This window comes from Propithecus coquereli, unplaced genomic scaffold (assembly GCF_000956105.1).
Source record: "Propithecus coquereli isolate 6110/MARCELLA unplaced genomic scaffold, Pcoq_1.0 Scaffold40, whole genome shotgun sequence".
NCBI lineage: Eukaryota > Metazoa > Chordata > Mammalia > Primates > Indriidae > Propithecus > Propithecus coquereli.
In genome coordinates, this window is record NW_012149730.1 from 1,472,790 (window position 1) to 1,485,653 (window position 12,864).

Genomic DNA, 12,864 nt, shown 5'->3' on the forward strand with positions numbered 1-12,864 from the left:
GATATATAAAAACAACTTGAGAATTTTTCTATAATTCCATTAAAGTCAACAATAGCTAAATAACTAAGTAGAACAATATACATTATTTTCAAACTTAAGAATTTTTATTTTCATATTTTCTAATTTCGAGGTACTATTTGTATCTGGTCTCATTGGTACATACGTTTTTGCACAGATGACAATTAGATTATTTTTACTCTTTTTTAAAAAAGCAAACATTATTTTAAAATCAAAGTGGAGGGAACACGATGAAATTTACTACTGTATACCAATATCGTGCCTTGCTCATTATTCATATTATCTAATTTAATCTGCCCTAACCGGAAGCTAAAATAGTCCCATTTTCCGTCAGTTGCCAACAGCTGCTTTTGTATTTTCCCTATATAGTGAAAAAATGGAAAAATCTAGTTGTTTTCTGTTTGCTTGTGTTTTTTTCTTTCTCTTGCAGCTTCTTTAAACTTTTGCTTGTGCCGTCATGTTTTCTTTCCCCTCGGCGACCTGGCCTCACTCCCATTTCTCACAGTGTCTCTAGTTCCCACACGGGTTCCATCGATCCTAGGTTCTGCTGCCCTCCTGCCCGCCGGTACGGCTGGTTCAAAGCTCACAACTATGAAAAGCAGATTCTTTTTTCTTGGTAGCCTTCGCTCTTACTTTATTTGACTTTAGTTCCTTCCTATTACCTAAAGGTTTTGACATCATTTTTTCTGGCAGTTCATTTGGTTGCCTCCCTTCCGTCCTTTGTTCAGTTCTCCTTCATCATTTCCAGCTAGATGTTCCCTTCCCTTGATACGTCAAATTCTTACATTTCTTTATGAACATAATAAATGGTCATCAAACTTGATGCTTGTCTTCATTGGAGCCAGTAAAACAAATTTAAGGGTCTTATTTAATACATACATATACACACTGCATTAGAATAAATCAAATTAAATGGTTGTGATTCTCTTGCAGAAACACGATGGCCACTTCACAGTCATCCAGTTGGTCGGGATGCTCCGCGGCATCGCGTCGGGCATGAAGTATCTTTCTGATATGGGCTACGTCCATCGGGACCTTGCGGCTCGGAATATACTGGTCAATAGCAACTTAGTGTGCAAAGTTTCTGATTTCGGTCTCTCTCGAGTGCTGGAAGATGACCCAGAAGCTGCTTATACAACAACTGTAAGTTATATGGCCTTTCCCAATATAATTTGTTTACTTTTATTGTTTTTAATGTTATTGGAGTAATTCTGTTTTCATTTTCCCAGTGTTCTGCTTTCATTTATCATTTTGCTAATTTTACATCATTATTTAATTGAGAAGTATTTGCTTTATCTGAGTCCCTAGTTAAAAAAATTTAAAACATGTTTTATTTCTTTCATGTACTAGGACTTTAATATCATACTTGAGATATATCTTATGACTGCCCTCACAACAAATTTGTCTTTGCCTGAAGTATTGTTGTTGCTTCAATAATTATTTAGAGTTATATAGAGTTCAATAGACAAATGGTGCAATCAATTACTAATTGATAGTGATAGTGAGGAACCAGTGATTATGAAGTGATTTTTTTTTCAAATGTTATGGAATGATCTGATCATACCTTAAAATGAACATTATAGGTTTCTCTGGAGATATGTAAGTATACTCTATACCTTTTTCTAAATGATACTTGAAGAAAATGTGAGCAGGAATAAAAGTTTAAAACTTTGGAACAAAACTATCATCTGGCAATTACATGATCTCAATTCATCGCATGGATAGTTTAAATATTTCTGCATGCCCTAAGCCAATTCATTTCATTGATCTCTTTGGTTATTGTTTTGAGAAATTCAATCTCAAAGTCTCTGTAGTGTTATCTTAAAACTATTATTTATAAAATTATATTATATTCTGTTATTTTTTTTAAACAAAGTCTCACTATTGACTCATTTGACAATCAGCTTCAGTGAAAAATAAGTCAGTAAAACTATTCAAAATGTTTTATTCTGTTCCTTTTCTAACCTTACATATTATTTTGAAATATGCAACTACACTATTTAGTTCCTTTTTATTTCTTTTTCTGTGAGATTTTTGGAAACTTTGCTGTATTCAATTACTCTACAATAGATGAAGGTTTAATATTATGAACAGAATATTTTATGCCCTTACTCTATTTGCTTTGTAGAAATGCTCTATATTAATTCATCAATGATTTTTTCACAATTTCTTCAACAAAGGAATATAGTTCTAAGGAAAATAATTTAATCTCTCATTGTCCAATATACAAAGTAGCAGTATCTATTGATCTTTTAATTTGACCAAGAAAACTTTGTGAAAAGTCTGTCAATTCTGAAAATAATTTGTTCATTTTAGAAAAAGCATTTTAACTCCATTTTTAATTGAAAATATCATAACTATTTTTATTTTTCTCAAGGTGTTTATTTTCCTCTCTTTTATTTTTACAAGTGTATAACTTAAAACAACTTTTGGAGTTATAGAACAATGCATATGAAATTTTTCTATTAAGCACATATTCTCCATTTCCAACCATGGAGAATAGTGTTTAAAATTATTTTATATACTATAAATTATAACATTTATAAAAATTGCAACAAATATAATCTGCTAAAAGACTAAAATAGGAAAAAACTACTAGATTCCTTGGCCGTAAGCCTATATAGATACACTTGAAATCCCTTATAAAATAATATTTTAACTGCCTTTTAAAATGGAAGCTAGCAATCAAATTTAAGATAGCAATAAAATTGGCAGGTAACTTATTTTATATGTATATGTTTGTCAGATCAAATTTGACATCTAGACTCTAGGCATTTTCTGTCTTATGTCATTATAGAGACTAAGAGGCCTAGAACAGGGCTATTTTAAATTTAGATCAGACTACAGGATTAAACAGCAAATTAGGTAACCAGAATATTAACACTCCAAAAAGTGCCTGTGAAAAGCTACAGATTATGTCTTTATTAAGAAATAAGTCTCTGAATTTAAGAGGTATCAATTAAATGGCATATAATATAATCAAGTTATTTTTTAAAAAAGTCTCAGAACTACCTTACTGCTCAGAGGATTGACTTTATAATGAACATGGATGTTCAATACTTAAAATAGCAAAGCTCTTGCCTTCGAAGATGTTATGCTTTGACAGGGTAGACAAACTAATGCTTCCTTGCAATTCAGTACATTAAGCAATGTCATTGAGGTCGGAAGAAGGCTTCACAAAAAGACAAAATGTGAGCCAGGTCTTAGAAGATTTCATTAGGCAGACAACTGGAGGAAAGGTAGCCCAGATAGAGGAAGGAGGAAGAGAAAAGACATGGAAATGCAGAGAAGTAAATGGGCATCTTAACAGAAGTGTGGGGTTAAGAACAGTGTGGGGCCCAAGTTTCTTAGAAATAATTGTAAAGGTACCTGAGTGGTACTCCAAGAAGTTTGAAGGGTTTTTTAAATTTTTTTTTTAATAGCAGCTGCAGACAGATACTGACTTATTTAAATAGGGGAATAACAAAAATAGAAGTATGTCTTAGAACAGCCGTCCCCAACCTTTTTGGCACCAGAGACTAGTTTGATGGAAGACAATTTTTCAATGGACGGTGGGTGGGGAGGTATGAGAGCGGGGTTTGGGGTGATTCAAGCCCATTACATTTATTGAGCAGTCAAACCTCTCCGCTAATGATAATCCGTATTTGCAGCCGCTCCCCAGCTCTAGCATCACTGCCTCAGCTCCACCTCCGATCATCAGGCATTAGATTCTCCTAAGGAGCGTGCAACCTAGATCCCTCCCATGCACACTTTACAGTAGGGTTCACACTTCTATGAGAATCTAACGCTGCAGCTGATCTGACAGGAGGTGGAGCTTATGCAGCTATAGGAGCAATGGGGAATGGCTGTATATACAGATAAAGCTTCGCTGGCTAACCTGCTGCTCACCTCCTGCTCTGCAGCCTGGTTCCTAACAGGCCACAGATTGGTACCGGTCCACACCCCGGGAGTGTTGGGGACTGCAGTCTTAGAAGATATTATTGATAACAGTGTAAAGAAAGAAAGGAGTATTGAAGGACAGGAGGACTTGGTAACAGAGAGGGCAGTTAGGCATTATTGCTATAGATTGGAAAGGTCACATGGCTTTAACTAGGGCAGCGGTGGTTGGCATAAAGAGGAGGGGAGAGAATTAAAAATCATTGTGAACATATAGTTTACAAGGTTTGATAACTAATTAGCTACAAATTGTAAGGAAGAAGGAGAATTTAAAGATCACTCTAATATTTCAGATTAAACAACTGGCTGAATGGAGATGTCATTAATCAAGACAGAGAACCCCTGTTAGAGATGGCCTGGCTAATGGCATTAGATCATAAAGCAAAATTATAAACAAAGGTCAGAGATATTCTGTCTCAAAGTCATCAAGATAATGCTGAATGAGCAGCACTGGCATGCAGTTGGTACTTTGTAGAAAACTTTTAGAGCTTTATATGAATGTGCTGAGACTCCAAATACTCTTTGTATTTCCTGTTAAAAGGAATGATATAGTTAGAAAACTTTACTGCCTAGTGAAGCTATACCTCAACTCAAGCATACCCTGTATAACAAAATACAGGGAAATAATGCTTATTTATATGAAAATGATTCTTTGTTTTATAAAAGTATCTACATGAAAATAACTTTAAAGAGCAAGCTTCTTTGACATGTCTTTAAAAATATGATTCAATATTTAGAAGATGTATCTATATTTACCTACCTTGGAACGTAGCTCATACCTTACATGATTTTTTTTCTTGCTGTGTAAAAATAATTGCTATTTCCTTGTTATTTGTAAATGTTTTTATAATATGCATCAGCAAGGGTTTATAAAAGTATCTACATGAAAATAACTTTAAAGAGCAAGCTTTTTTGACATGTCTTTAAAAATATGATTCAGTATTTAGAAGATGTATCTATATTTACCTACCTTGGAACGTAGCTCATACCTTACATGATTTTTTTTCTTGCTGTGTAAAAATAATTGCTATTTCCTTGTTATTTGTAAATGTTTTTATAATATGCATCAGCAAGGGTTTGGAGGAAAGGGAGCCTGTGGGTGTTTAAAAACAAGAAGACATCATGGATAAGATTTGAGTTTTTTGGCATACTTTTTTCTGTGTAATCTTCAAAGGAAAAAAAATCCTTAGAATAGTATGCTACATGGAAGCTATCCCTTTCTAATCAAAATAGGGGCAGAATAAATAGACATTTTCCATTAAGGTGACTTTGCCAATTTAGAGAGCCACATATCACAACCAACAGCAATCAGAACTGGTTAAAGAAGACAGGCTGGAAAGATAGAGTGAACAGAGTGAGCCCAGCGCCGTCAATGGTACTGGACTGGTCCACATGCACAGATGAGCAGAATGGCCATGAGAACCAGAGTGGCCAGACCAGAACAGATGACAAGAGAGATTACCCTCCAACAGTGAGTGAGTCCTGTAGAGCCCTATTCAAAAGTCATATACATGTAATATATGCCAGTGTTATCTACATTATAAAATACACTAAAGAGAAGGACGAGATTTACAACTAAATATAAGTAGAATTTCTAATATTTCTTCCTACAACTTGATTGTTTTGTGTGCCCTGTTCTAGGGCTAAGAAAAATTCATTCATTGTGTACTCGACATAGTTTATTATGGGGGTACCATATTTCAGGCCCTATTCTTTGGAGGGCCAATTGTGACGCAGTTTTACTAGTTACCAAACCCAAGAGAAGATTCCCACTCTGTGGAGAATAGCAAAGATCAAAAAGATCATCACTATGCCAAGTACTACAAACAGGAGTCCATACACTTATGCCCACTGCATCCCAGCCTACTGTGTAGGTACACCATGCACCAGTTACCTATTTATCTGAATCCACTAAGTCAGAATACACTCACACAAGTTATTTGAAGTGGGTTTGTTACTTACAGATAGTCCACAAAGGACAGAAGTCTTGGGTCCATTGTGAGCAGATCTCCCAAGGCTCAAGAAAGCTGCCCAGGGTGGATGAAGTCTTGATGCGCAAGCCCCACTTTGCACCACAGCTGAGGGACCTTGCAAGACAGCCCACCCTGGGTTACATACCTGAGAGGCCACATGACCCCCTGGACAAAGCTTTGGAGAACATCCTGCTTCCAGGGGAAAGAGGAACAAAGCTTGGGCTGTTCTGGGAAGTTTTACCCCCTAATTCAAGAAATGACATTCCCGAGAATGGACAGGAACAAAATCCAGGCATTTTAGACAGTTCTTCCCTATATAAGGGTATTACATTCTCAACATATTCTACAGTTCCTCTTGATAATTACAAGCAAGAAAGGGAGGAGAACTGAGTCTGTCCAAGACCACACAAAGAATTGTCCTGCACCAATAACCAAAAATAACTAGGTTGTTGAGAAGAGATAAATGGCTACACAGGGACAGGACTAAGAATAACCAAATACAGCATATAATAAGACACACATATGTGCAAACACCAAGGGTGACCAATGCAGCATGAAAGGGAACAACAGTAAGAGAAGGTTTTTCTGGTAAAGCATTTAAGTCCTGTGCTAAAGTACATCAAGCCTTTGCAAAGAGACCTTAAGAACTGGTAATGGCATGAAAACCAAGAAATATACATTGTGGGTCAAAAACAGAAGGAAGAAAATAGGATCTAGATGGGAAATGAGGCCTTGCTTTTATGTGCCAACTCTATGAAGAGCTTACTAAGCACTTAGGAGAGACCGGTAAATGATTATGACCCATATTTAGCAGTGTGTATATAATTAGTGTTATTTGGCTAAATTAATCTGCTTAAAAGTTACTGACAGGATTGTTTTCATTGGATTACATGCTCTTCTGTCTGCTTATAATTCAGGTCCTAAGAAATCATTTCCTTTTCTGAACCCGACACACATTCACATGGACAACTGTTTTATAACCAGTTCCAGAGGAGGGACTCACTCTTTCATTTATATATTGCTAGGCAACCCAGTCTTAAACTGACATTGAAAATGCTAAGCCTTTTTGGTCTCAATTATGGAAATGAGATCCTGTTTACCTAAAAAGAACATTAAAAGATACACTCATCTGTTTTAAGAGATAACTTTTATTTAAAATATAATGGCAGTTAATATTCAGATTTTAAAAAAATTATTATGAGTACCTTCTATTCTTATATTTTAAAGATCAAAGCAAAATAGAAGAATCATTTTATTGCAATACCTGTTAAAAATTTTGTGAAGCCTTGATTTTAATTTTGAATTGCATTCATTTCATGTTATCCATGCTAAATTTTGTTTTTTTTTCTTTGACAGTAGCAATTCCACATAAGTATTTTCTTTGTTGAAATACAGAGCCTCATTACTGACAACACATAATCTGCATAATTACAGTTCTGTTAACATCTTAATTCTATTTACTTTGCATTCATAGGACCTCTTCCAAGCTCCAACACTTAACCTTCCCTGTTGCACATAAAATATGCGAAAAGTCAAATCTCCTATCAGTTTAAGAAGGCATGGCCTATACCCAACATGGAGATAATTATAACAAGTAATGAAGCAGCATTAAGGGGACATATTTAATGCATAAAGAGGGGGGAGAGGTCTTCCTTTGCATAATTCAAGCATTTATGAATTAGAGTGATTTTTCTAAAGTGAGCTTTTAAATCTTGAGACATGTCCAGTTTCAAGAATATTTTTTAATACAAATCAGATAAAAATTATTCTAGATCCTTTACTATTCTGTCTTTAAATATTTTAATTTAACATAAATAATTGAGATTTGCCTGAAGATCATGTTTAACCTTTTAGGAAAACATACTCAGAATTTTCCCTCATTTTGTCTCTTTTAAATTAATGGCATAAAAAGTTATGCAATGAGAAAAAATGTTTAACGCTTTCAACTAAAATTATACAATAACCAATGCACTGAATAAAAGGACTTGTATTGGAAAATGTTTCTGATTTCTTCAATGTTGAAGAATAAAACTTTATCCTTTGAAATCTTACCACGGGATTCTCTGTTGATCAAGTCATTGGTGCGGCTGGTACTATGTTAAGATACAACATGTAGTAAAATGTATCTTACTCTAAGTCTACCCTAGTTCAACCAGGGCCAAGCTGAAGAATGACTTTTCCTTTTTGTGAGGTTTAGCCAAGCTAAAAATGGAGGGGTGTTGACAGCTTTGGGTGTAAAGGCAGGCCCTTAGGGAGAAGACCATTAAACCTGCTAGCCTGCAAAAAGCTACATAGAGCAGCATAAATAGAATATAAGGACAGGTTCCTGTACAGAATTTTCTGAAAAATTCAAGTAAAGGAAATGGCTGTTTCTTTTAGGCAAACCTAAATTCAGCAGCATAAGTGTAAAGAAAAGCAGTAAGAAAAATAGCAATGTAATCAGAATGCTATAATGTGAAGATTTAAATAACTTCTTGTTCAGTAAAAAAGATCATGAGTAAATAAACTTTGAAAGAGTAAAAAACAATAAAATCTAGGTTGGATGAACCAAATTCATCATCAAGAAAGGAGTTATGCCATTTGGGAAAAACAACAAAATGATTCTTCACCAAATAAAAAAAAAATAAAATTCGCACTGGACAGACATTATGATAGCAGTCAATCAAAATTGGTCAAATATATAGATCATTATAATTAGATGAAGAGGAAGAAATCAATGGGCCAATACTAGAATTTCCTAAATTTAAAGGGGAAAAAAGTACTCTTGAATGAGCAAGTTTTTGATAGATTAATTCATGAAAAGTCTGACAGTTTTTATTTACCTTTTTTAATATAAACATTTTGCAAAGGAATTCTAATGATTTAATGTATTATTAGTGGTCTCCACACCTTAAGCCTATGTGTCAGAAAGCAAATCCACAGCAATGGAGATGAAAGAGCAACAAAGCTTAACAAACCAGAGAGAACTTGTGCTAAATGCAAGGAGTCTTCTCCAATAACTGTTTCAGGAATGAACACCATATATATCAGCGGGGATCACAGGCTGAGAGACCCAAAATCCTAAAGGCACTTGTCTGGGATGGTAGTATCAAAGGGCACTAAACGTCTATGAAATATATTACTTGGGTGAATTGAAAACAGCAGATCTTAAGCATAGGATGGAAATGGAAATCAATAAACACCAAAGGAAATTACTATCTACAGAATTATTTCCTGAAAAGCCCCCATCTCTGAAGCTTGGGAAACAATGGTTTATGATAATTACAGAGCTCTTTGTAGCACAGCAAATACAAAAGATTATCATACACAGGAAAAAATGACTGATAAAAAGCTCCATCAGAAATTGCGAAGATAGAGAGGTCCATCTGGCTCAGTCATACACGCTTTTAAGAAGTCAAGCCAAGCTCTGAGACAACCTCTAACTTTTATTTGTACAAAGCACATACAAAAAGAAAGAAAGAAACCCTTCTTAAGTGTAATCCTTTTGTCTCTCCAATATGTATTTTTTTTAAAAAAGACCTTAGACCTCAGAAGGCATTATTTAATATAAGAAAACCCTGAGAAACTCTTTTCAGCACTCAAGATTTGGCATGTGACTTACAAGTAGTTGTTTTGTTTTGTTTCTGTCTGTGGTAACGTACCTTTTATATTTGTGGAGAGCAAGAGATTTATCTTTTACATTTTTGAAAGCTTTCCAACAGCTACAATAATACACTAACTACTTAATGGCTGCTTAATTAATTCCTGGTAATAAAACCAATAAGAAACAGGTAGAAAGAAAGTGATTGCAACTATAAGTACATTGTCTTCAGTGACATTACATTCATTTCTTCTCTGATATCACTGATAACGACAACTCACCAAATGAGTGAGCCCAAAACAATCTTTAATATATTGTAAAGAGATGAAAATTTTTCAATAGAAAGAAACAAATTTAACAAATGTTATAGCATTTACCACCATGGGTTAGGCTATTCACAAGCAGAGGAGAAAATTCACAAGCACAGGGGAAAATCTCTGAAAGCATTCTGCCAAATGCTTTGAGCACAAAAGGATACCTACAGCCTGGATAAAATCCAAGACGAATGATTACTAAAATCACATATTTTCATACCTACAAACATCTGAAATACATCCAGTCCTTCTAACTTAAATACTGATCAATAAGGAATAATCAAATGCCAGTCACAGTTCTCTAGATATTCGGCATATACACCCTGATGATTAACCAAGAATCACAGGAAATAACAAGTGCTATTTGTTTTTGTGTTAGCGACATCCAACGCTGTCCAATTCAGAGTTACTATCCCTGCTCCCAGTGACTTTAGAATAAACCCAGACTAAATTCACTTACTGGGAAAGATCAATCAGCAGATGTCTAGCAAGCAGAGAGTACGATGTCATTGGCTCATCTTGCTTGTGCAGAAAAAAAGATAAGACAATGTATGCAAACCTGCTGACTTTAGACCTAGAGTTTCAAAGGTACCAACAAAGGAAATAAAGTCATTACTCATGTTTAATTACTAATTTCATCTCTAATGTCAAAGGATGCTATATTCCTGTAACCAGAAAAAAAAAACTGGAAAGAAAAATATAATAAGTACTGGATAAATCATGTTTGAAACCTCCATAAGAATGCTCATTTATTCACAGTATAAAAAGCTTCACATCAGTGGCAAATAAATTGAAAAAAATTATCAGTTATTTATGCTGTTTGTGGCAAACAGACCCTTTTAGCTGCCTATCCACCCTCTCTTGTCATCTCTTTCTTGCTAATGAACTCTTGGAATTTGGATGTTTGTAATGAGTTCAGATCCAAGAAATAAATCATGATTTATACATCAGTTATACTTATACCATTCTCTTTTGACACAAGTTTTATGCTTTGGTCACTTAAATATAAGGGAAATGAAAAGAGAAACTTCTAGGAAATTTTCTACTTGAAATCTACCAGAAATAGGCTTGAGTGAAGACCTTTCTAGTACTGTTTTCTTCACTTTCTTTATTGCCTTGAATATGGTCTTGGAAGTACATAAGGCTTGGAGCTGTGACAGCCATCTTGCAGTCATGGACAATAAGCCTGAGGAGGCAAATTCAATGCTGAGGGTGGCCAAGTAGGAAGACCGAAAGAGGCTGGCTCCCCAATGAAATTGTTGAGCTTCTGCATCAATACAGAAACCATTTACTCCAGTTTTTTATTTATAATTTCATTGAATGTCTTATTTCCTGAAGCCCCTGAGAGTTGGACATTATGACTCTATGACTTGTATCTGAAGACATTCTATTTGATATAGTAATCAACAAATAAGAAAATTTCCATATTAATAAATGGAAATAATAGGGAAAAGTAAACCCTTACACACTGTATGTGCTAATATAAATTGGTACAGCTCTTATGGAAAACAGTTTGGAGATTTCTCAAAAAATTAAAAATAGAACTACCATATGATCTAGCAAGTCCACTTCTAGGTATATAACCAAAGGAAATGAAATTAGTATCTCAAAGAGATATCTATACTCCTATGTTCACTACAGCATTATTTACTATAGCAAAGATATAGAAACAACCTAAATGTCAATGAACGCATGCATAAAGAACATGCAGAATATTATTCAGCCTTTAAAAGAATAAACCCTGCAATTGTTGACAACATGGATGAACCTGGAAGACATTATACTAAGTGAAATAATCCAGACTCAGACAAATACTGCACGATCTCATTTATATGTGGAATCTAAAATAGTCAATCTCTCAGAAGCAGAGTGTGAAATGGTAGTTGCCAGGGGCTAAGGGGAGAGGAGAATGGGAAGCTGTTAGTTAGAGGGTGCAAAGTGTCAGTTAGGACAAATGCGTTTTGTAGATCTAATGTACAGCATAGTGACTGTTATTAGCAATACTGTATTGTATACTTGAAATTTGCTGAGAAAGTAGATCATAAGTGTTCTCACCAGCAATTTTAAAAAAAGGTAACTATGTGAGGTGATGAATATGTTAATTAGTTTGATTGTGGTGATCGTTTCACAATGTGTATCAAAACATCAAGTTGTACACTTTAAATATATACAATTTTTATTCTTCAGTAAAAAATATATCTTTATATCTCAGTAAAGCTGAAAAAATGCTAGAGTCTGGGGAGAAGATAGATATGAAATTATCATGCTATCAAATATTTAACTACACCATGAGATTTTATACAACATATGTTTATTGAGTGCCTACTTTGTGTCAGACACTGTTCTGGTCATTGGAGATATTCTAGTAAACAAGCTTTTCTTATGCAGTTTATAGTCTTGAGTATGGCAAAAATAAAGATAATTTTAAAAAGAAAAAAAGATATTCTCAGTGAGATAAATACTGGGCATGTATAATAAAAAATAAAAAACGGAAGTGAGTCACTACCTTGGAAGGCATGGCCAGGAAATACTTCCTTAATAAGATGGTATTTGAAATGAGACCTGAAAATTACAAGGGTACCAGCCAAGAAAAGATCTGAAGTCAGAATATTCTAAGATGAGCGAAAAACAAATATAGCTTATAAGGTAAGAACAAGCTTGGCATATTTTGGAACTAAGAATGAGGCCAGGATGGTAGACACACTGAGAAGTAGGGGAAAATGGTAAGGAAATAAGGGCAGAGGGGTCAGATCCTATAAGAATTCAAAGGTTGTGGAAAGGAGTAGAAATTAAGTTCTATTTACAAAGGGAGGCCATTGTAAGATTTTAAGCAAAAGATGACATAATAAGATTTGTGATTTAAGAGCTCATTTTGGCTGATGTGTTGAGAATGATTTGCAGAGGGACAAGGAGAGAGCAAAGAGATCCATTTCCACCACCCTAGACAGGAAAAGATGGTGCTTGGTATATGCTGATAATGGAAAAAATGGAGAGTGGTGGAGAGACTTGGGATATCTTGTGGTAATAGATCTGCCTAGAAATT

General features: G+C 34.6%; 1 protein-coding gene across 1 annotated transcript in view; it reads left to right on the forward strand.

The window, feature by feature from the left end:
• EPHA6 (EPH receptor A6) overlaps positions 1–12,864 on the forward strand; it is a 1,195,443-nt gene that overhangs the window by 1,081,714 nt on the left and 100,865 nt on the right. Inside the window, exon 15 of the mRNA XM_012652800.1 lies at positions 952–1,161. Coding sequence (XP_012508254.1) covers positions 952–1,161 — 210 coding nt within the window. The remainder of the gene's footprint in view (positions 1–951; positions 1,162–12,864) is intronic.